The sequence below is a fragment of the Procambarus clarkii genome, chromosome 10 (assembly GCF_040958095.1).
Source record: "Procambarus clarkii isolate CNS0578487 chromosome 10, FALCON_Pclarkii_2.0, whole genome shotgun sequence".
NCBI classification, from domain to species: domain Eukaryota; kingdom Metazoa; phylum Arthropoda; class Malacostraca; order Decapoda; family Cambaridae; genus Procambarus; species Procambarus clarkii.
Window position 1 is genome coordinate 14,561,813 of NC_091159.1, and position 22,933 is coordinate 14,584,745.

Here is a 22,933-nt window from a genome sequence, read left to right on the forward strand (position 1 = left end):
GGACAGTACACAATGAAGGGGAACAGCCTACCTGTAACGACGCGTGAAAGAGACCTGGGGGTGGACGTAACACCTAATCTATCTCCTGAGGCACATATTAATAGGATAACGACAGCAGCGTACTCTACACTGGCAAAAGTTAGAACATCATTCAGAAACCTAAGTAAGGAGGCATTTAGGGCGCTTTACACTGCCTACGTAAGGCCAGTCTTAGAGTATGCCGCCTCATCATGGAGTCCCCATCTGAAGAAGCATATAATGAAACTGGAAAAGGTTCAGAGGTTTGCAACGAGACTCGACCCAGAGCTACGAGGGATGGGGTATGAAGAGCGCCTGAGGGAACTGTGCCTTACGACACTAGAAAGAAGAAGGGAGAGGGGGGACATGATAGGAACGTATAAGATACTCAGAGGAATTGACAGAGTGGACATAGACGAAATGTTCACACGGAATAGTAACAGAACGAGAGGACATGGATGGAAGCTTGAAACTCAGATGAGTCACAGAGATGTTAGGAAGTTTTCTTTTAGCGTGAGAGTAGTGGGGAAATGGAATGCACTTCAGGAACAGGTTGTGGAAGCAAATACTATTCATAATTTTAAAACCAGGTATGATAGGGAAATAGGACAGGAGTCATTGCTGTAAACAACCGATGCTCGAAAGGCGGGATCCAAGAGTCAATGCTCGATCCTGCAGACACAACTAGGTGAGTACAACTAGGTGAGTACACACACACACACACACACACACACACACACACACACACACACACACACACACACACACACACACACACACACACACACCCTCCCTCCCTCCCCCACGCCACACCTCCACACCAACACCTCCACACGCGCCACACCTCCACACCAACACCTCCACACGCGCCACACCTCCACACCAACACCTCCACACACACCAACACCTCCACACCAACGCCTCCACACATGCCACACCTGCACACATCACAACGTCAACAAAGCCAGCACCTCGGCCTCCCAAGCTCTGAGGGAGACACAGAAAGCCACTATCACCTCACTCAAAAGTTTACCCCAGACCTTCCAATGTCAGTGTTAAAAACAGCTCCATATATTTTTTCATTTTTGGGGGGAGAGGGGGTGAGAATAGGGGATGGAAAAGGGCAAGAGAAGATGGGGAAAAGGGGAAGCGGAGAGAGGATGAGGGGAGAGGCGAGAGAAGAGGAGAAAGGGGAAAGTGTGAAAAGGGGTAATAAGAGAAGAAAGGGGAGAGGAGGGTTGAGAGGAAGGGAAGAAGGAAGATGAGGGGAAAGAAGTAAGAGAAGGGAAAGAAGGGGGAAGACGGCAGGTAATCTTCCAGGGACACGTCGCTGCCCCTTCGTCTGAACCATCACCAGAACCACTTTCCAATATTACTGAATCCTTTAACTTCTCAAACATCAAACATCATTTTATTTAATGCATACAACTTTATTTTCTATCTAAATGCACATATATAAACCTGAATATTTACTCCCTGTCTAAACCACTTATTTTTATTTATGATTAGATTGCGTACAATAGAATAGTTGTGCCATATAATGGGTACAGCCCCTTATGACTCCCTAGGACTCTATAGGACTCCTAACTACCTCCCAGAACTCTATAGGACTCCTAAGTACCTTCTAGGACTCTATAGGACTCCTAAGTACCTTCTAGGACTGTATAGGACTCCTAAGTACCTCATAGGGCTTTATAGGACTCCTAGGTACCTCCCAGAACTCTATAGGACGCCTAGGTACAAACCCTCCAACCATTCCCTAATAAAAACAGTAAAATAATAATGCCTTTTTGTTAATACTGGTATGAAACAGTAGTATTAACTGCAAGACAAACGACCGTCTCCTACCGTCTGCGTTCCGCTATCTCCGTCATCACTTTGCGTATGCGCGAAAATCGGCCGCGGGATTTTCGCGGATTTCCTGCATGGCGATATAAAGAGTGGGAATGGCCCGAGCCGGGGGGGCCGCCGCCGCGCTGGGAGCAGCGCAAGGGAGCTTTCATTAAAACTTTATCTGCAAAAGTTCCTGTTTTAGTTTTGATAACTCGTAGTTGTGAAATGGGGGTATGGGTGTATGGTGAGAGGAGGAGATAGAGGAGAGTGAAGGAGAGAGAGAGAGAGAAAGAGGAGAGAGAAAGAGAGTAGAAGAGAAGACGTGAGAGAGAAAGAGATAAGACAAACATAAATTACAAGAAATAATCAACTGTGAAGGAAATCGATAAAGGTTATATTACAATAAGACATTAATAAACCTACCACAACAACCCACCTCAATGACTCACTACAACAATCAACTACAACAACTCACTATAATTGTGGTTAACCACAAATAAAGTATTAAGATTCAGCCTCAAGAGTCAGAAACTTTTATCACTAAAGAAGCAAGCAAGAAGCAAGCAAGAGAAGCCACAACGGGAGGAATTCAGTAAGGCAGGTAAACAAGAGGTCAAGGAAGGTAAACAAGAGGTCAAGGCTGGTAAACAAGAGGTCAAGGCTGGTAAACACGAGGTCAAGGCTGGTAAACAAGAGGTCAAGGCTGGTAAACAAGAGGTCAAGGCAGATAAACACCAGGTCAAGGCTGGTAAATCAAAGCTGTCTGAAGGTACACACACTTCACACAGCAGTACAAAGTCTATAAATGTTCAAATTGTGAATGCACTTGACAAATTTGAAGTGCCAAATCACCTCCAGCCAAATCAGACATGGAGCCCGAGCGTGTACCAGCACGCGCGGATGTTTGGGACTCGGGAGAGACCAAACTGAGGGAAGGGAGAGTGTATATAGAAGCCCCATGCAGAGCACGTAGAGGCCCCATGCAGAGCACGTAGAGGCCCCATGCAGAGCACATAGAGGCCCCATGCAGAGCACGTAGAGGTCCTCATGCAGAGCACGTCATTTTGACGTGCTGGGGGACGGGGTTCACCTTCGGGCCACTGGTGTGTGTGTGTGTGTGTGGCGACCCCATGGTCTCAGGGTCAGAAGCGGAGGTCTGTCAGTCATAGTCAGGGTGGTAGGTGTTCGTCGTTCGATAAACTTTACCACGAATGGGTCTTTGTGGTTTTAGATTCAGCTACTCGGAACAAAAGTTGCAAGTAGCACGGGCTATGGTGACCCCCGTGTACCACAAAGTACCACACACAGCCCGTAGGTGTTTGTGGTACTTTTTCTGTGACAGGACAAGTCACTAATATTGCGCATGTTTAAAGTGTAACATATATATATGACCAGAAAAGGCAGGTGTGTGTGACATATTCTAACTACAAAAAGGCATTAGAATTCTACTTCGTCAACACATTACAACTCACTAGAACAAACAAACTGAAACGACCAATTACAACAAACTTCTTCTAAAACATTCTCAAAGCCACAACAACAAACTAATGCAAGAAAAAAATTAAAATATGTTACAACTCTTAAAAACATAGTCCAACAAATTCGCATTTTTCAAAAACTAAAAAATAAAATCTCGAATTAGCCCAAAATGCAGAAAAATTTAGTGGATTATTTTTATGAACGGAAAAGCTGACAATAGCTGCATATAAGGGGCCCTCTGCCAGTCACTAGTGGTAGGGGCCCTCTGCCACAGTCACTAGTGGTAGGGGCCCTCTGCCAGTCACTAGTGGTAGGGGTCCTCTGCCACAGTCACTAGTGGTAGGGGCCCTCTGCCAGTCACTAGTGGTAGGGGTCCTCTGCCACAGTCACTAGTGGTAGGGACCCTCTGCCAGTCACTAGTGGTAGGGACCCTCTGCCACAGTCACTAGCAGTAATAGTTTGGACAATCACTTCAGGAGTTCATGAACCCCAAAAGCATCAAACACTGCAGATGTCAACAACCCAACCACACTTAACTACCACATCCACAAACGCCTTACAAGACGTGTGCTTCTACTTGCAACTCCTTGCAACCCATTTCAAGACTACAAGTAGCTAGCAAACCTGGCTACATACCTGGAAGGAAGCCAGGCTTGTAACTCTCCACTGAAATACAATTCAAGACATAACTACACAACTACACCAATTTCTTCATCTCGGAAAACCCTTTGAAGAAAGACTCGATAAGAAAGACTCAACCTTGATAAGAAACACCAATTAGGAGGTTGGGTTTAGAGGTAATAGAATAGTATCAAAGAATACGCTCTCACAAGTCAAGCCTGGCCTCGAGCCGGGCTTGGGGGAGTAGAAGAACTCCCAGAACCCCATCAAGCAAGTATCAATCAGGTGATTTCAGAACGGAACGAGAGTTTAGAATGAGAGAACACGTGCGTCTCAACCTTGGATTTTGCAGGGGCATTGGGCAAGACGAGCTCAGAAGGCTTATAATGTCTCAGGTAAAGCAATTTGGAGTTAATGGACACCTTGAAAATTATTTAAGTAACTTAACGTTGTAAGTTGTCAACAACTTCGTGCGAACACAGGGTGTGGACCTTGGGATATTGGACCCCACAGGGCGGTGTACCCCAGAGGCACTGTACCCACAGGGGCACTGTACCCAAAGGTACAGTGATTAATTGATGAAGATTAAGCCACCCAAGAGGTGACACGGGCATGAATATCCCGAACTTCTTAGTATCGTTTGAGTTACTCAAAGAATGTCCCCTTGGACTGGTGGGTAAGGTGAGGATCTCGGTCATTGCTGGGTCGGCGTTCGATCCCCGATGGCCCAAGTGTTTGAGCACCGTCCTTTCCCTTTCTCCTGACCCTGTCCTCGTATTCCAGCTGCCTATCCTCGAATCCCAGCTGCCTAACCTCGTATCGCAGCTGCCTATCCTCGTATCGCAGCTGCCTATCCTCGTATCCCAGCTCCCTGTCCTCGTAACCCAGCCCCCTGTCCTCGAATCCCAGCTGCCTATCGTCGTACCCCAGCTCCCTGTCCTCGTATCCCAGCTCCTTGTACGCATATCCAAGCTACCTATCCTCGTATCCCAATTCCGTGGCCTCGTAACCCAGCTCTTTGTACTCGTATCCCAGCTCCCTGTCCTCGTATCCCAACTGCCTATCCTCGTATCCCAGCTCCCTGTACTCGTATCCCGGCTCCCTGTACTCGTATCCCAGCTCCTTGTACTCGTATCCCAGCTGCCTGTCCTCGTATCCCAGCTCCCTGTCCTAGCTATAACCCCCCTCCGGATACGACGGGCTGAAGCCATGAGACGTACACACACACTAACAATGCGGGTGTAATCAAAGGTCAGATAGGGCTGTTGACCTATCTTGATCATTGATAATTCCTTCACCTTGATCACTTACAAGACGGTGTGAACATACAGCAACCATTCCGGGTGTCGCGATGCTTAATTGTTTCACGGTCGAGTAATTTATTACGTGGTAAATATTTGCTCGTGTGAATACATGATTAACACGAATACTTGAATACATAATAACAAGAATACAAGCTAACATGGATACATATTAACACGAATACATGCTAACATGAATACAATCTAACATCTGAAAAGCGGCCGAAATTAAAGTTAATTCACGAAAAAAATGTTATTTAGCAGGCTGTTCTTTTAGGGTAAAGTCTCCTACCTATGGTGTGCCTAGAGTGTGTGGATTAGGGGGAAGGAGAGGGAATGTTTTAATGATGAGGGAGAACAGATTTAGGGAGAGAGAGAGAGGAGAGAGAGAGGAGAGAGAGAGGAGAGAGAGAGAGAGAGAGAGAGAGAGAGAGAGAGAGAGAGAGAGAGAGAGAGGAGAGAGAGAGGGAGAGGTGGTGTAGAGAGGGAGGTGAGGGGGAAAAGCGTCCATTAAGCAATTTCCGGGTCTCTTTCCTGCTAGCTGGGTAGTTAAGGAGGAGGAGGCTGTTAAGGCAGTGTGTTGCCACTAGGGGTGAGGCCCAGGAGTTGCTAGCAGCAGCCAAAGAATAGTGGTATTAAGGATTGATTGATTGATGAAGATTAAGGCACCCAAGAGGTGGCACGGGCATGAATTGCCCGTAAGTGGTACGATTTTTTTTCTCAGTATTCTGAGGTTGCATTTGATCATCAAGCTGTTATCGCGGGGGAGGATACTGCTTCACAGTCTTTATGAGGGTGTCCAGCTGCTGGACACCTTTGTTGACCAGGAGAGTGGCTGTGTTGATGGCTTCAGGGTGGCCACTGCATGATTCAGGAACTCTTAAAGCTCTTCTAAGGTCATTGGTTGCTTCACATTCCAGAAGATAGTGAAGTAATGGCTTTTCTGTGACAGTTTGGCAGAAGATGCACTCTCTCTGTCGGGGTTCACCAATCTCCCAGTTGCATCTGTAACCTAGACGTAGTCTATATAGCCTAACTGCTATTTCCCTGTGGATTCCTTTTGGGATATTTAACCTTTCTAATTTGGTTGCCTGAAGATACCATGTTGCAGATGGCGAACCTTCAGCTATTCTCTGGTGTAGGTCGGCTTTGTTGAGATGTGAGAGTTTTTTGGTGATGATGTTTTTTATGTTCTCTAGGCTGGGTTGAATTGTTTTATGTATCACTGGATGACGAGTTGCCAATTTAGCTATTTCATCAGCTTTTTCATTTAATGGGATTCCAATATGGGGTAGGATCCAGTTTAAGGTTATGTTGAGTCCTTTGCCTTTAGCGACTGCTCCAAGATACAAAATGGTGGTAATTATTTCCACGTTATTTTCACTGTTTTTGTCCTAGTATTTGAAGTGCAGCTTTTGAGTCTGTGTGTATGATTGCATTTTGAGTGTTTTGTACAATCACATATGTGAATGCCTGTTGTATGGCAAACAGCTCAGTTTGGGTTGATGATACTACTCCTCCCAGTCTCCAATATGCCTGAACGCTGGTCGTGCAAATTGCAGCGCCAGCACTCTCATTTTCTGTGTCCACCGATCCGTCTGTGAAGATGTGGGTGGCTCCTGCTACTGCTATGCTATACATTTGCTCTTCTATTATGCGCCTTAGGATTGTCGGATCATAGGCAGCCTTTTTCATTGGGAGACTTTCTATTACAATTTTGAAAGTAGGCTCTTCCCACGGCGCGGAAGGAGTGTAATTTGGGTGTGGATGATCACCCTCTCTATCAAGAATCATGCTTTTTAAATGTAGTCTGTTTACGACTTTTCCTGCTCTTGCAGCCCGAGTTTCCATTGTTTTGGCCTAGTCCAACCACCAAGGCCTGCCGTACTGGGATTGGATCAGAAGAAATAATTATCTTACTGATAATTGTAGCTGTCCTTTGTGATATTCTTTCTTATAGAGAGGGCAAACCCGTCTCCAGTCTAAGAGTTTCAAGCCTGGTCCACATGGGAGCTCCCAGTGCAGCTCTCATAGCATTGTTTTGGGCAACTTCAAGCTTTTTCCACTGTTGGTGTGATAGATATGTGAGTGCAGGTGCGGCATAATCGATCACTGATCTGACTGCCTGTACATAGTATGTGCGAAGGACTTGCAGATTGGCTCCTCCAGAAAGGGAGGTTAGCGACCTGAGGATTGCCGTCCGGGCCGCAGTTCGATCTCTCAAGTAAGTGACCTCAGCATTAAAATTCATGTGTGTGTCCAGGATGATTCCTAGATACTGATAGGTGTCGACCCATTCTATTGGTTGACCCTGTACTGTGAGTTGGATGTTGGGCTTCGCTATTTTTATGGGCATGGCCTTTGACTTTGAGGGGTTGAGTTTGATCCCAATCTGTTTTGCCTCTTTACTGATGCAGTCTAAGCATTTGGGTGCAAGGCGCGCCGTATCCCTTCCCTTTATGATGACGACAAAGTCGTCCGCGTAGTTTAGCAGCCTGCAGTGATGTGGAAGTTTCAACCTCATTATTCTTTCCATTAAACAGTTGAAGAGAAGAGGGCTAAGAATACCTCCTTGCGGTGTACCATTTTCATGTCTTTTGTACTCAGAGACTGTGCCATGAAGTTTTACTCTTGCTTCTCTGTTTATGAGACAGTTTTTGGTCCAGGAGAGCAGGTTGCCTCTGACCTCTTTGTCAATGAGGCAGCAGAGAATAGCTGGGGCGCTAGCCAGTTCAAAGGCTTTTTCGAGGTCCAGGAATATCAGCATTCCTGGTCTGTCATTCAAGTGGGCTAACAGAGTTGTAATACATTCCACTGTGCCAACCCCTCTTCTATAGGCATACATATCATGGTGCAGTTTAGGCATTTTCCACTCCAGTCTGTTCAGTGCCATTCTGTCAGCCGTCTTGGCTGCACAGCTTTGGAGAGAGATGGGCCTGAGATTAGCTGGATCTTTGGGTTTTGGGATCGGCACTATGTCTGCTCTATTCCAAGCAGAAGGTCTAGTTTGAGAAGTCCAGGCTAAATTAATTAACCTTAGGTATGCAGCGTCTCCCTCTGGGCCGAGGTTTCTAATCATTTTATAGGTTATTTTGTCGGCTCCAGGGGATGTATCCTTGGAGTTTTTCTTAGCCCGATTGAGCTCATCCAGTGTGAAAGGGGCATTAGTGTCAGAGACTTCTTCACATGCTGTAAGGATTCTGTGCCATCTTTCTTCCTCTAGTCCGGTCTGTACTGCTAATACATCTGGTGGAAGTTGATTGCTGGCTGCTCTCTCTGCAAACCTGGTTGCCAGTACTTCGGCTTCCTGTTGAGGATCTTTGGGGTGTGGAGCTTTAGGTGTTTTATTCCCTTTGACTCGGTGAATTTGCTGCCACATCTCCCCGAGAGAGGTGTGTTCATTCAGGTGTGAACACCATTCCAGCCACTTTTGTTCTTTTATTTGTCTGGTCTCTCGATGCACATGTTCCTTGACCTCACAAAGTAAGATCCTGTTGCGGTCACTTGGCTGCTTTTTGTATAGCTTTCTTGTTCTGTTGAGTCTATGGTTGAGTTCTTTGACACGTTCGCAATAGTACCAATGATCTTTATGGTGTCCGGTGGACTGTTTTTTCGGTGGGATTGAGTGGTTGGCTGCACTTTGAATCGCTTTGACAAATTCTTGTTCTGCCTGATTAATGTCTTCGGGAAGATCATAGTTTCTTTGCCACTCTGAAATGAGGTTTTGAAATCGGTCCCAGTTTGCTAAAGCAAAGTTCCAGGCTTCAGATGGAGGCGGAGGTGGGGTGGGTAGGTCTAACTGAAGATCAACTTGGACCCCATAGTGGTCGCTTGTGAGTGTGGGCTCAACTGACCATGTTGCTGCATCTCTTAGGGAGGCTGAAACGAAGGTTAGGTCTAATCTGCCTCCTTGGATGTGGGTAGGTTCATTCTTGTTTAGGATTTGTATTTCTGGAAGCTGGTCCAGTAGATGTGTAATGTGTATGCCGGCTTCATTTGTTCTGTTCGAGCCCAGTGCCAATCGATGATGGGCATTAAAATCTCCACAAATGATTGTGTTTGTTGTTGTCGCGTGTCCAAATAACACAGAGAGATCCATTTCGACATGTGGAGACCTGTACACATTAAACACTTCAAGTTTGTCGTGTCTTAGCTCAATGGTTACTCCCATTACCTCTGTCCCTGCTCTACAATTGGGTGGGCTGGTTATGGACTTGGAGATCAGGTCACATTTTACATAGATTGCACATCCCCTGGATTGCCCATTGATCCATGGAAGGAAGAAGCCTCAATAGCCTGAGATTTTAGGTTCTAATCCGGCTCGAAGCTAGCTCTCCTGTAGTATCAGGATGTCTATGCCCTTGGTTGCTGCTATGCATTGCAAGTGTTGCAATTTAGTGCGCAGTCCTTGCGCATTCCATTGCAGGATCTTTAGACCTCTAGGTTCTTGGAATTTGCTGATAATTCCGTGATATCCATGGAGTCTGATGAACACGCCATGGAAGTTGCAATTGGTGTATAGGTTCTTAGTGGACCTGAAATTGACTCATCAATGTCGCTTTCCGACGAGCTGGACTCTATCTGTTTTTTATGGGGTTGTCTCCTGCCCTGCTGTCTTGACGGTGTGGATATTACATCTTCGAATTTCTTGAGCTTGTGCTCAATTGTCTTCCGAGTCTCTGTGGTTTGGTATTAAGGAATCTGGCGACAGAAATACAAGCAAACCCTGCAATGTGTGTGTGTGGGGTGCCATTCATGGCAGCCACGGTGGCCCTGCCGTCCGGTGCTGCCTTCATACCATGCAGACAGCCGTGACAGCCTGCCGTCCAGTGCTGTCAACCCTCAGAGACACACTTCCCCAAAGATAACCATGCTCTTACCCACTCTCCCTTCCTAGAAGGCAAGGAAATAACCGACATTAGAATCTAACTTTCCCTAGAGGACACCCTCCACAAGAGAACCACCTTCCGCTCCCCCGGAGACCTCCGGGAACCTCGAACCTGAGCCATATCGATGAATCAAGTCCCATGAGGCACTGATTGACCCATCGGATAATACTAACCAATCTGTCCGATGGTGGCGAAGACGCTGCAAGACAAGAGATGACACTTATCCGGATTGTGAAACGCTGCAGCCGGAGGGAAAACTCCGGTTATAATATTGGCAGAAGGAGGGGATCAAACTTTTGACGGAAGAATGTGTCAAGAGGTAAAAATGGGCCTCGAACCCAGGGTCTGACGGAAATAATAAATAAAGGGATAAACGCAGCCCATCATCATAACAGAACGTCATTGGCCCATTAATATTGACGAATATCAATATCCAACTTAAATCTTGCAAGAAACCCCCGGGCCACGAACTCGGTGATCAAGAATGTGAGTGGCAGCGGCGCCAGGAGAAGCAAAACAACGCTCAAGGGAGAAGTACAGACAGTTTCAGATGATATGAAGCATCGAGGTCCTGGTACTTGTGTGGTTCCGTAAGACGGGGGGGCCAAACATAGGAAGTTAAAATGTCAAACTTGACCTAAGTGTCTCGTTTCTACTTTTCATTTGATCAGAAAAGTCTCTAGCAGCGTCTATCTTGGAATTATTTAAATCTTTTGACTATGCACCTTAGCGCGCGCGCGCACACACACACACACACACGTTCGCTGGAAGACAGAAGAGTTAGGGGGGGTGGACATGATCACCACATTCAAGATTCTGAAGGGAATTGATAGGGTAGATAAAGACAGACTATTTAACACAAGGGGCACATGCACAAGGAGACACAGGTGGAAACTGAGCGCCCAAATGAGCCACAGAGATATTAGAAAGAACTTTTTTAGTGTCAGAGTGGTTGACAAATGGAATGCATTAGGAAGCGATGTGGTGGAGGCTGACTCCATACACAGTTTCAAGTGTAGATATGATAGAGCCCAATAGGCTCAGGAATCTGTACACCTGTTGATTGCAGGTTGAGAGGCGGGACCAAAGAGCCAGAGCTCAACCCCCGCAAACACAACTAGGTGAGTACAACTAGGTGAGTACACACACGCACGCAAACACCTCTTGAACCATCACCATCTTTGCCAGAAGCTTTCTGCACGACGATCTTGCAAGAGTCTAGTGGGATCTTGAGCAACATTCAAGCGCATGAAGTGTTATCCTTTCCCTCACCACCACATATGACCACTTGACGACAAACGTTCCAGCACAAAAAAATACAAAATAAAAAAACACGTGGGCAAAAACCCAATGGAAAACGGGCCCTCACCGAGAAGAATACCCAGAGAAAACCATCGCAACACCGCCAAGACTCGAAGCGACGAACACAAACGTTTTTACTAAACTTGAGCCGAATCCTCGACGCCACAAACATTTCCAAAGAAACGTTTGTGGGCAGGTGGGAGAAGGAGGCAAACGTTTATGCAGGGGCGGGTCCGAGTCATTACCCTCTTGGACTCATCCATCATCATTACTCAGTCGCAGGAGATAAAACTTTGGCCTCGAGGAAGAGGGAAAAACTGCGTCGGTCCTCCGCGTGATGAGGTGAGAGCGACGTGGACAACGGGAGAGGGAGATAAGGAGGCAGAGAGGAAGGGGGGACCTGGGAGAGACAGAATCTAGGAGGGAGGGAAGAAGGATAGCTGGGGACTGACGCCGCAGAGCACAAGTATAAAATACAGTGAACCTTTTTTTATGATACATAAAACGTCCACAAGAGTGGCAGTCAGGGTGGCTTGCCGTCCCGTGCAGCCGTCCCGTGCAGCCGTCCCGTGCTGCCGTCCCGTGCTGCCGTCCCGTGCTGCCGTCCCGTGCTGCCGTCCCGTGCTGCCGTCCCGTGCTGCCGTCCCGTGCTGCTGCCCCGTGCTGCCGTCTCCAACCAACCAACGTAATGGTTCAGTCCTGTCTCCTGATAATTACCGAACGATTCTTTACGATAGCCGCAGTGATACGAAAGAACACACGCTAATATTCTTGTTGTATTTAATATTGTTGTATTTAATAATTATCACTCTTCTTTCTACTTGGTCTTGAAGGAGGCCGGCCTCGGGTGAAAAGGGGCTGTGACGATCCTTGTCTGGAACCCGTAGGTGCGGGACCGGGACGCCCACCTCCTGAGGGTCGTGCGGCCCCCCAGGCTCTGCTTCAGGTGGCTGGGGTCGTTCATACCCTTGATGGGGTGGTTCTTCTGCGGCCCCGACCACGGCGGTCTCTGGGGTTGGAGGTCCCTGAGCCCTTCTTCACCACCTTCGAGGTCAACCCCGGAACTCACAGTTCCTGCGACGGCGCTTGAACCAATCCGGTGGTGGAGCCGGTCGGCCGAGCGGACAGCACACTGGATTTGTGATCCTGTGGTCCCGGGTTCGATCCCGGGCGCCGGCGAGAAACAATGGGCAAAGTTTCTTTCATCCTATGCCCCTGTTACCTAGCAGTAAAATAGGTACCTGGGTGTTAGTCAGCTGTCACGGGCTGCTTCCTGGGGGTGGAGGCTTGGTCGAGGACCGGGCCGCGGGGACACTAAAAAGCCCCGAAATCATCTCAAGATAACCTCAAGATAAGCGTATTGGCGTATGCCTTTCCACTGGAGACTTTCAGCGCCGTGGAGAGAGGGGACCTGCTGCCTGGCTAACAGCTTCTCCCCCGAATCAACCTACCCTGGCTTTGTGCCCTGGTGAGGCCACTCCAGACCGACAACCAGAGCGCAACTCCATAGTCTCCTGAGACTGATGGATGCCTACCCTGGAAACACAAACCGAAACTGTCTCTATTTTCCGCTTGTTACAACTTGTAATAAAGTTGTTACATCTTGGCTTAACGTGTTTATGACGTACTAGAACGTTGTTACAACTTGCTATATTGGTTATTATAACTGGTTAGGAGGTGTTAAAACTTGTTCGAACGTTGTACCAACGTCGTAGTTTCGGTGTGTGTTTGGCGGGTACTACTACTAATATTCTGGTTTGCTTGAAAAGTCAACATTCCTCCCCATGATCTTTCTTTCAGGTGTTATATGTTAAGAATACTCTCGATTTAACTTATAACAACCACTAATTATATTCCTTAATTGGTACTAACCCGAAAATGGCACCACATCAAACCCTTAACAGCCATTACACCTAACCATTAACAACTAACAAGTCTAAACTATCAGGTCACTCCCCCAAACCCTAAAAAAAACTCCTATTTAAAGACCCAAATTTTCTTTAACATGTGCCCGTTTTTGGTCCCTTAAGCCGCAGTCCAACTCAACAGTCTTATCCGGCAAAGATCTAAGCCGATTATTCTGGGATTTTAAATGGCTTAATCAGCCTTATTTGCACGTGAGGGAAGCCTGTCTTGGGGGTCATTGTTGTCTGGAGGATTTTGAGGAGTGACAGGGAGTGACAGAAGGGGAGTGACAGGAGGGGAGTGTCATGACGGGAGTGACAGTTGAGGAGAAAAACATACCAGTATACACGACTTCCAATTACGGGTTTCCGATACGTCCAATTACACATAACGATCTGGTTTGTGGCAACGACCGCCTAAACACACCGTAGTTACCTTCATTCACATGTAGCTGACAGGAGTGGCACACACACACACCTGTACTGACAGATGTTGACAGATATGACACACCTGTACTGACAGAGGCTGTAACCAGTTCCACAACTGTGTTGTTGACAGGAGTACTGTATATGCAGACAAACATATGGACGGGTTCTGTCAAATTCTGCCATTCGCTATGACCTTTTTGGCTGAGGGGGACGGCCTCCCTCCTTGCAGGATCACTGTTCGATCCCCCGATGCTCCACATGCCTAAGCATCGAACCCCCACCCAGTGCTTATATCGCAGTAGCCCATAACCCAGCCTAGACTTCGCATCTCTTCCAAGTGCTCTATAATTATTCCAGGCTTGGTGCATTCTCATAATTGCTTCCCCAAGTAAATTCAGAGAAAACATGAAACTGGAGAAGCCAAAGATGGATACAGAGAAGCAAGGGGAACCCCGCGGCTCATGGCTAAGAAATTAAGAGAGAGAGAGAGAGGGGAAGACGGCAAGAGGGGGAAGGAAGTAGCATGACTCAGTCTGCCATATAAAGAAAATGCAGGCAGGTCCTGTAATTAGTGGAATATGGCGGTGGTGCAGTAGCACGAGGCTTTGTATATCCGCCTCCGGTAATTGTACGGATGGAGATCACTCACTGCAGGAGGGGGCGGGGTGAGGAGGAGGAGGAGGGGGGAATGAAAGAGAATGAGGGAAGTGGAAGGGGTGAAGAGGGAGGGAGGGAGGGAGGAAGACAGAAACAAGAGTTTACAGGACGGTAATATTGGCTAAACACATCAACATGATGTATAAAACCAGGAGAGAACTGGAGGAAGGTTTACATTACACCATTTTTAGATGGTATATTTTTAGATTTAGAGTGACAACAATTACCAAGAATACAACCATCACCAACACCCCCGTAGACCCGCTGCACCACAACCACACCTGCCACTACAACACCACCACCAACAACAATACAACCATCACCAACACCCCCGTAGACCCGCTGCACCACAACCACACCTGCCACTACAACACCACCACCAACAACAATACAACCATCACCAACACCCCCGTAGAGCCGCTGCACCACAACCACACCTGCCACTACAACACCACCACCAACAACAATACAACCATCACCAACACCCCCGTAGAGCCGCTGCACCACAACCACACCTGCCACTACAACACCACCACCAACAACAATACAACCATCACCAACACCCCCGTAGAGCCGCTGCACCACAACCACACCTGCCACTACAACACCACCACCAACAACAATACAACCATCACCAACACCCCCGTAGAGCCGCTGCACCACAACCACACCTGCCACTACAACACCACCACCAACAACAATACAACCATCACCAACACCCCCGTAGAGCCGCTGCACCACAACCACACCTGCCACTACAACACCACCACCAACAACAATACAACCATCACCAACACCCCCGTAGAGCCGCTGCACCACAACCACACCTGCCACTACAACACCACCACCAACAACAATACAACCATCACCAACACCCCCGTAGAGCCGCTGCACCACAACCACACCTGCCACTACAACACCACCACCAACAACAATACAACCATCACCAACACCCCCGTAGAGCCGCTGCACCACAACCACACCTGCCACTACAACACCACCACCAACAACAATACAACCATCACCAACACCCCCGTAGAGCCGCTGCACCACAACCACACCTGCCACTACAACACCACCACCAACAACAATACAACCATCACCAACACCCCCGTAGAGCCGCTGCACCACAACCACACCTGCCACTACAACACCACCACCAACAACAATACAACCATCACCAACACCCCCGTAGAGCCGCTGCACCACAACCACACCTGCCACTACAACACCACCACCAACAACAATACAACCATCACCAACACCCCCGTAGAGCCGCTGCACCACAACCACACCTGCCACTACAACACCACCACCAACAACAATACAACCATCACCAACACCCCCGTAGAGCCGCTGCACCACAACCACACCTGCCACTACAACACCACCACCAACAACAATACAACCATCACCAACACCCCCGTAGAGCCGCTGCACCACAACCACACCTGCCACTACAACACCACCACCAACAACAATACAACCATCACCAACACCCCCGTAGAGCCGCTGCACCACAACCACACCTGCCACTACAACACCACCACCAACAACAATACAACCATCACCAACACCCCCGTAGAGCCGCTGCACCACAACCACACCTGCCACCACAACCACACCTGCCACTACAACACCACCACCAACAACAACTTCCACCACTAACCCTCAGACCGTCTCATCCCCCAAGAGACTCGGGTCGTTTCTTCTCCGCGGAAGAGAGGAGATGAGATGCTGAGCTTGCGCCAAGAAGACCCCTGCAGCCTCCGAGCAAGGATGTGTGAATACTGCATTAGGGAAGTTTTAGCTATCAGCTCCTTGCTTCTGACAGGACGAGGAAGGAAGCAAGCAAGCAAGATAGGAAGACAAAGAGTTTGTTTATCTTCTGCTTTTGCGAAGTCAGAGTTTTGTGGAGATAAAGAGATAGGAAAATAAATTACAAGCAAAAAGGTTAAGCCTTTGTATGTGTACTCAACTAAATCTACTAGCCACCATGGGCTAGCAGGTCCGGGCTTCAGCTCTTGGACCTTGGCTTTCTTGCTGCCAGTAAGTAGGTTGATGCAGTGATTATCTTGTACATTTAATAACGTCCTTTTCTTACTCATTCCACTCATCCCCTTTCCCACGACTCTCCCTCTCCATCTCCTCCACTCTTCTAACCCCATTTCTCTCCTCTTCCTTCTCTCCTCTTCTCCCCTCTCAGCGTATCAACTCTCACTCTCCCCTCTACAGAAAATAATGGTGAGAGGTGACAATATAATAGTGGAGAGGATGAGTCAACTGACCCTACGTTTGGTCAATAGGCCTATCCTGCCTCCAACTGACCCCAAGTGTGGTCCATAGGTCTATCCTTCCTCCATATGACCAGAGGTCCGTTGGCCTACCTAGCCTTCAGTTGCCATCAGGTGTCAACTTCAGGACTATCCCGTATCCAATTGACCCCATGTGATGTTCGTAGGCCTAGTCCGCCTCCATATCACCCCAGTTGTAGTACTTAGGCCTTCTCCCGCCTCCAATTTTTAATGGGCCCATTACACCCAGAAACACTTTAACACAACAACTCGCAGGTTCGAGAGAGAGAGAGAGAGAGAGAGAGAGAGAGAGAGAGAGAGAGAGAGAGAGAGAGAGAGAGACAGAGACAGACAGAGAAAGAGGAGCTAAGAAGAGAAAACTAAAACTTTGATGTAAAAATTCCTGCGTTTGTCTTGTTGGCAAAGATTGTGAAAACCTTTTTTTTTGCCTGTTTGTGTACCCACCTAGTTGTGCTTGCGGGGGTTGAGCTTTGTTTCTTTGGTCCCGCCTCTCAACTGTCAATCAACTGGTGTACAGGTTCCCGAGCCTACTGGGCTCTATCATATCTACACTTGAAACTGTATATGGAGTCAGCCTCCACCACATGACTTCCTAGTGCATTCCATTTGTTAACTACTCTGACACTGAAAAAGTTCTTTCTAATGTCTCTGTGGCTCATTTGGGTACTCAATTTCAACCTGTGTCCCTTAGTTCGTGTGTCCCTGGTGTTAAATAGTGTGTGTACTCACCTATTTGTGTCTGCAGAAGAGAGCACTGACTCTTGGATCCCGCCTTTCGAGTCATCGGTTGTTTACAGCAATGACTCCTGTCCTATTTCCTTATCACACCTAGTTTTAAGATTATGGATAGAATTTGCTTCCACAACCTGCTCCTTAAGTGCATTCCATTTTTCTACTACTCTCACACTAAAAGAAAACTTCCTAACATCTCTGTGACTCATCTGAGTTTCCAACTTCCACCCATGTCTCTCATTCTGTTACTATTCCGTGTGAACATTACGTCTATGTCCACTCTGTCACTCCCCCTGAGTATTTTATACGTTCCTTTTAATATCCCCTCCCCCCTCTCCCTTCTTTTTTCTAGTGTCGTAAGGCTCAGTTACTTCAAGCGCTCTTCATATCCCATCCCTCGTAACACTTGGACAAGTCTCGTTGCAAACTTCTGAACCTTTTCCAGTTTCCTTATGTGTTTCTTCAGGTTGGGGGATTCCATGATAAGACTGGCCTCACGTAGTCAGTGTAAAGCGCCCTAAATGCCTCCTTACTTAGGTTTCTGAATGATGTTCTAACTTTTGCCAGTGTAGAGTACGCTGCTGCCGTTATCCTATTTATATGTGCCTCAGGAGTTAGATTAGGTGTTACGTCCTCGGCCAGGTCTCTTTCTAGAGTCGTTACAGGTAGGCTGTTTCCCTTCATTGTGTACTGTTCCTTTGGTCTCCTATCACCTCGTCCCATCTCCATAACTTTACATTTGCTCGTGTTGAACTCCAGTAGCCATTTCTCTGACCATCTCTGCAACCTGTTCAAGTCCACTTGGAAGATCCTGCGATCCTCATCTGTTACAACTCTTCTCATCAACTTTGCATCATCCGTGAACATCGACATGTAGGACTCTACTCCTTTACATATGTCGTTAACATATATTAGAAATAGAATTGGTCCCAGCACCGATCCTTGAGGTACTCCACTCGTTACTGTTCGCCAGTCCGACTTCACGCCCCTTACCGTAACTCTCTGGCTCCTTCCTGTTAGGTAGTTCCTTATCCATGCTAGGACCTTTCCCCCCACCCCCGCCTGCCTCTCGAGCTTGAATAGCAGTCTCACGTGTGGTACTGTATCAAAGGCTTTTTGACAGTCCAGAAATATGCAGTCTGCCCAACCTTCTCTGTCCTGCTTTATCCTCGCTATCTTCTATATAAATAAAAATGGAAATGTTCGTTTGTTCAAAATCGCTAATCTCCAAAAGTTCTTGACCGATTGCTTTGAAATTTTCACACAATGTTCCATTCGCATCCGAGCAGGTTTTGATATACATACTATATAGATGTCACGTCTGTGACGGTAAAAAAAAACAAAAAACATGCTTTTTCTAAAAAAAAATGTGTTTTTCATGTGTTTTTCATATGAGGGAAATCTTTGAAACCTCTTTACCGATTGCTTTGAAATTTTGACACAACGTTGCATTCGAATAGGCGCGTGTTTTTATATATCTACTATATACAGGCCTCACCTGTGACAGGAACAAACATTTTTTTTTTAAAACAGCGCCATCTGTTGGGTATAAGAGCAACATAGGCTGTAATCTCCGAAAGTTCTACACCGATTGCTTTGGAATTTTTACACAATGTTACATTCGAATAGGCGCATCTTTTTATATACCTACTATATAGATGCCACACCTGTGACAGGTAAAAACATGCGTTTCTGAAAAACAGCGCCATCTGTTGCACATAATAGCAACATGCACGCTATACTAAATATGTCACGAATTCCTTTTCAATGTTTCCGATTGCAATGATAAATTTTATTTTTATAGATTTCGATTTATTTTATTTTTTATTGAATTATTTTGTGTGACATTGTGTTGGAATTGAGCTGTTGTTTACCATACCGTTCATCTCGTAAGTATAAGTTTAGATGCCATACCTGTGACAGGTAACACTATGCTTTTCTTAAAAAAAAAAAACAGCGCCATTGTTGCATGTAAGAGCAACACACATGCTATACTAAATATGTTACAATTCCATTTCAATGTTTCTGATTGCATTGATAAATTGAATTTTCATAGATTTTGATTTATTTTCATTTTGATTAAATTATTTTGTGTGAATTGCGTTGGAATTGAAGTGTGTTGTTTATCATACCGTTCATTTTGTGAATATAGTTTATCTTTTATTTTTTCATATTTTCATTTCATTTTTTAACGGTTTTTCTTATATTTCAGTGATGGGAACATCAGATCACTTGATGTTTCCAATTTTCTGATGGGAACATCAGACCATTTGGAAAGGCATCGGACGAGGGAGTGGGGAATGGTGGGGATGACGAGGGGACGGAGGTGAGAGATGGTGGGGAGGACAAGGGGACAAGGGAGGGGGGATAATGGTGGGGAAGGACGAGGGGACGGGGGAGTTTGGGATGATGAGGACGAGGGGATGGGGGAATGGAGAAGGGCGCGAAAGGTGGGGAGGACAAAGGGACAGGGGAGTGGGGCAAGGTGGGAAGGAAGAGGGAATGGTGGGGAGGACAAAGGGACAGGGGAGTGGGGCAAGGTGGGAAGGAAGAGGGAATGGTGGGGAGGACAAAGGGACAGGGGAGTGGGGCAAGGTGGGAAGGAAGAGGGAATGGTGGGGAGGACGAAGGGACAGGGGAGTGGGGCAAGGTGGGAAGGAAGAGGGAATGGTGGGGAGGACGAAGGAACGGTGGAGTGGGGAATGGTGGGGAGGCTGAGGAGACGGGTGAGAGGGGAATGGTGGAGAGGAGTGAGGGGACAGGGAAGGTTGCTGAGCCACAGCAACGCGTGGCCGGGTACTGCTAGTTTTATCATAGAATTCCAAAAAGTTTGTTAGTTGTGTGTGTGTGTGTGTGTGTGTGTGTGTGTGTGTGTGTGTGTGTGTGTGTGTGTGTGTACTCTGGGATTTTTGCTGCCTGCAGGATTGAGCTTTAGTTCTTGGACTCCCAGCCACTTGTTTAATGCTGCACGTTCCGCTTTACGCCTACTTAAGGCAATAGGCTCTACGTGAGGTGGCACCGTGCCTCCCCCCTCCCAGGTGGCACCGTGCCCCCACCCTTCCCAGGTGGCACCATCCTCCCTCCCCATCACTGTCTCCTCCCCCCCACCTCCCCACCCCCAATCTCAGCCTCCCGCTCACCCACACTGTTCGTGTTTTATCACAACATAGCAAAGTTAACACAAAATTAACATGATAGTTGATTTAATGTGTATTTTCAAACTTTGTACGGAAGGAAATTTGACTTTTTCTTTCCCCTGATGATTTTAAACGTGAAACTACTGAAAGGATTATTGCCCCTCGGGAGGACCCGCGTTTCCCTTCAAGTGTTGAGGAAGTATTTACATCTGCGGGAAACCTGAGCTGCTTTCAGTATTTTTTTGTAAATTTGTTTTCCGTAAAAGTGAAAAATTTTATTTACAGCCTCAGCTAGGCTTACTAAAACATTTACCTGACAAAAGTGTTATTTTTAAGCAGTTATTGCTACTTTATTTTGAAATTTAAAGGCTAATATTTATTTTGTCTTTTGAAAATACCTTAACTGTTCAAATAGACCTTCGCCAGCTCTCTAGAAACCTGCTTTTGTGTGGGATTTATTAGTTTCTTGTAATAAGATTCCAAGGGGAAATGTGGGCATGATTTCAACTGTATTTGTGGGGAATGAGAATGGTATAAATCTCTCGGTACAGCATGGGTACAGGCGTGGGTACCAACGTAGGTACAGTGTGGGTAAAAGGTACCAAACCAGCGTGGGTACAGTGTGGGTACAAACGTGGGTATAAGCGTGCATTTACCAGCAGAACCTCTGTCTTCTTCTCAACGCAAGGTATACATACCAAAAGCTGTATACTCACTTATAATATACATTCGAAGAGTTTACCAGTAATCTAACAATAGCTTAGGGATGAAAACAAATACTTTAAAAGATAGAAAAAAGAAAACGGAAGCCCAATACTCCGGACATTCGATAGGCTTCAATAATCCTAAACAGTGGTTTTATGGCTTTAATCCATAAAAACCTGACCTCATAGCACCAGCAAGTGCAGGTAGGCATGTGGCACCTAGTCTTGCTAGATGCTTGTGGCACCTAGTCCTGCTAGGTGCTAAGAAAATGCCACAACAGTCTTTGGGCTTCGCTAGAAGTAAAAAATATATGTCCCCCTTCAAGACATAAACAAAGACATGAAGAAGGCTGCTTAAAATAACTACAGAAGATAGAAACAAAGGAATTGAAAAATAAATATAATGATAATATAATATACAGAGATATTAAACTTTTAAATATAGATACAAATACAGAATAATCTGAGATAGTTTGGAAAAGTATCCAGTAATCCGGAAGAGGATGAGGGGGGGGGGGGGGAACAGGATGGCTACAGCGTGTGAAATTGCTGTGAAATGCAACAAAATAAATTTCAGTAGGAGCATCCAAGGGATACATATAGTTTACCGAAAAGTGTATACCCATCTTCTCAGTGTATATACAATTAGCTTAGTTGGTCAGTAGGCTATTGTGGCCGTAAACTCGACATCAAACAAGTTAGGTCACATGGGGAAGCTGGTGTAAAGTCAGAGAGAAAGCTGGATAAACAACAGATCACTGACAAGAGCAAGGAGAGTCTGGGGATTATACCCAAGAGCCAGCAGCGACCCCAAGGCAAGGAGAGTCTGGGGATTATACCCAAGACCCAGCAGCGACCCCAAGGCAAGGAGAGTCTGGGGATTATACCCAAGAGCCAGCAGCGACCCCAAGGTAAGGAGAGTCTGGGGATTATACCCAAGACCCAGCAACGACCCCAAGGCAAGGAGAGTCTGGGGATTATACCCAAGACCCTGCAACGACCCCAAGGTAAGGAGAGTCTGGGGATTATACCCAAGACCCAGCAACGACCCCAAGGTAAGGAGAGTCTGGGGATTATACCCAAGACCCAGCAGCGACCCCAAGGCAAGGAGAGTCTGGGGATTATACCCAAGACCCAGCAACGACCCCAAGGTAAGGAGAGTCTGGGGATTATACCCAAGACCCAGCAACGACCCCAAGGTAAGGAGAGTCTGGGGATTATATCCAAGACCCAGCAACGACCCAAAGGTAAGGAGAGTCTGGGGATTATACCCAAGGGCCAGCAGCGACCCATAGTTGAAGCAGTTACCTCAAACTTCTACAGAAACTTCAGGCAATAATATGCAGCTGCCGACCAAGTTATAGAGAGCTGCAATTTGGCTAATGCTTGAGCTCCTCAATGTGCAGAGAATCACCCTGAGGACGTGGAGGTAAACATTCTGAGAATTAGCGTAACTTTTGATGGGTTCCTTTAAGAAATAAAAAAAAATTGTATAACAATAACCAAATCAGAAATATTAACATTACTATTATTTTGTAAATATAATTGCTTTTACTAAATGATATATTTGGAAGTGTTTTTAGGATTATTTATTCAAATTTTTTTATACATT

The 22,933-nt window shown here is 46.6% G+C and overlaps 1 protein-coding gene across 1 annotated transcript; it reads left to right on the top strand.

Annotated features, from left to right (window-relative positions):
- Positions 1-1,558: 1,558 nt before the first annotated feature.
- LOC138363148 (uncharacterized protein PF3D7_1120000-like) lies at positions 1,559-22,660 on the top strand. The gene is made up of 3 exons (XM_069322142.1): positions 1,559-1,725; positions 2,367-2,599; positions 21,987-22,660. The coding sequence occupies exons 1-3, from the start codon at positions 1,559-1,561 to the stop codon at positions 22,658-22,660; spliced, it is 1,074 nt and encodes a 357-aa protein (XP_069178243.1).
- The last annotated feature ends 273 nt before the right edge of the window (positions 22,661-22,933 follow it).

Excerpts from the sequence above, each read along its gene's own strand:
- LOC138363148 (XM_069322142.1), top strand. The coding sequence starts at position 1,559 with ATGGGTACAGCCCCTTATGACTCCCTAGGACTCTATAGGACTCCTAAC. Across the intron at positions 1,726-2,366 it reads GGGCTTTATAGGACTCCTAG|CCTCAAGAGTCAGAAACTTT; the intron begins GTACCTCCCAGA and ends ATTAAGATTCAG. Across the intron at positions 2,600-21,986 it reads TAAACACCAGGTCAAGGCTG|GCTATTGTGGCCGTAAACTC; the intron begins GTAAATCAAAGC and ends GTTGGTCAGTAG.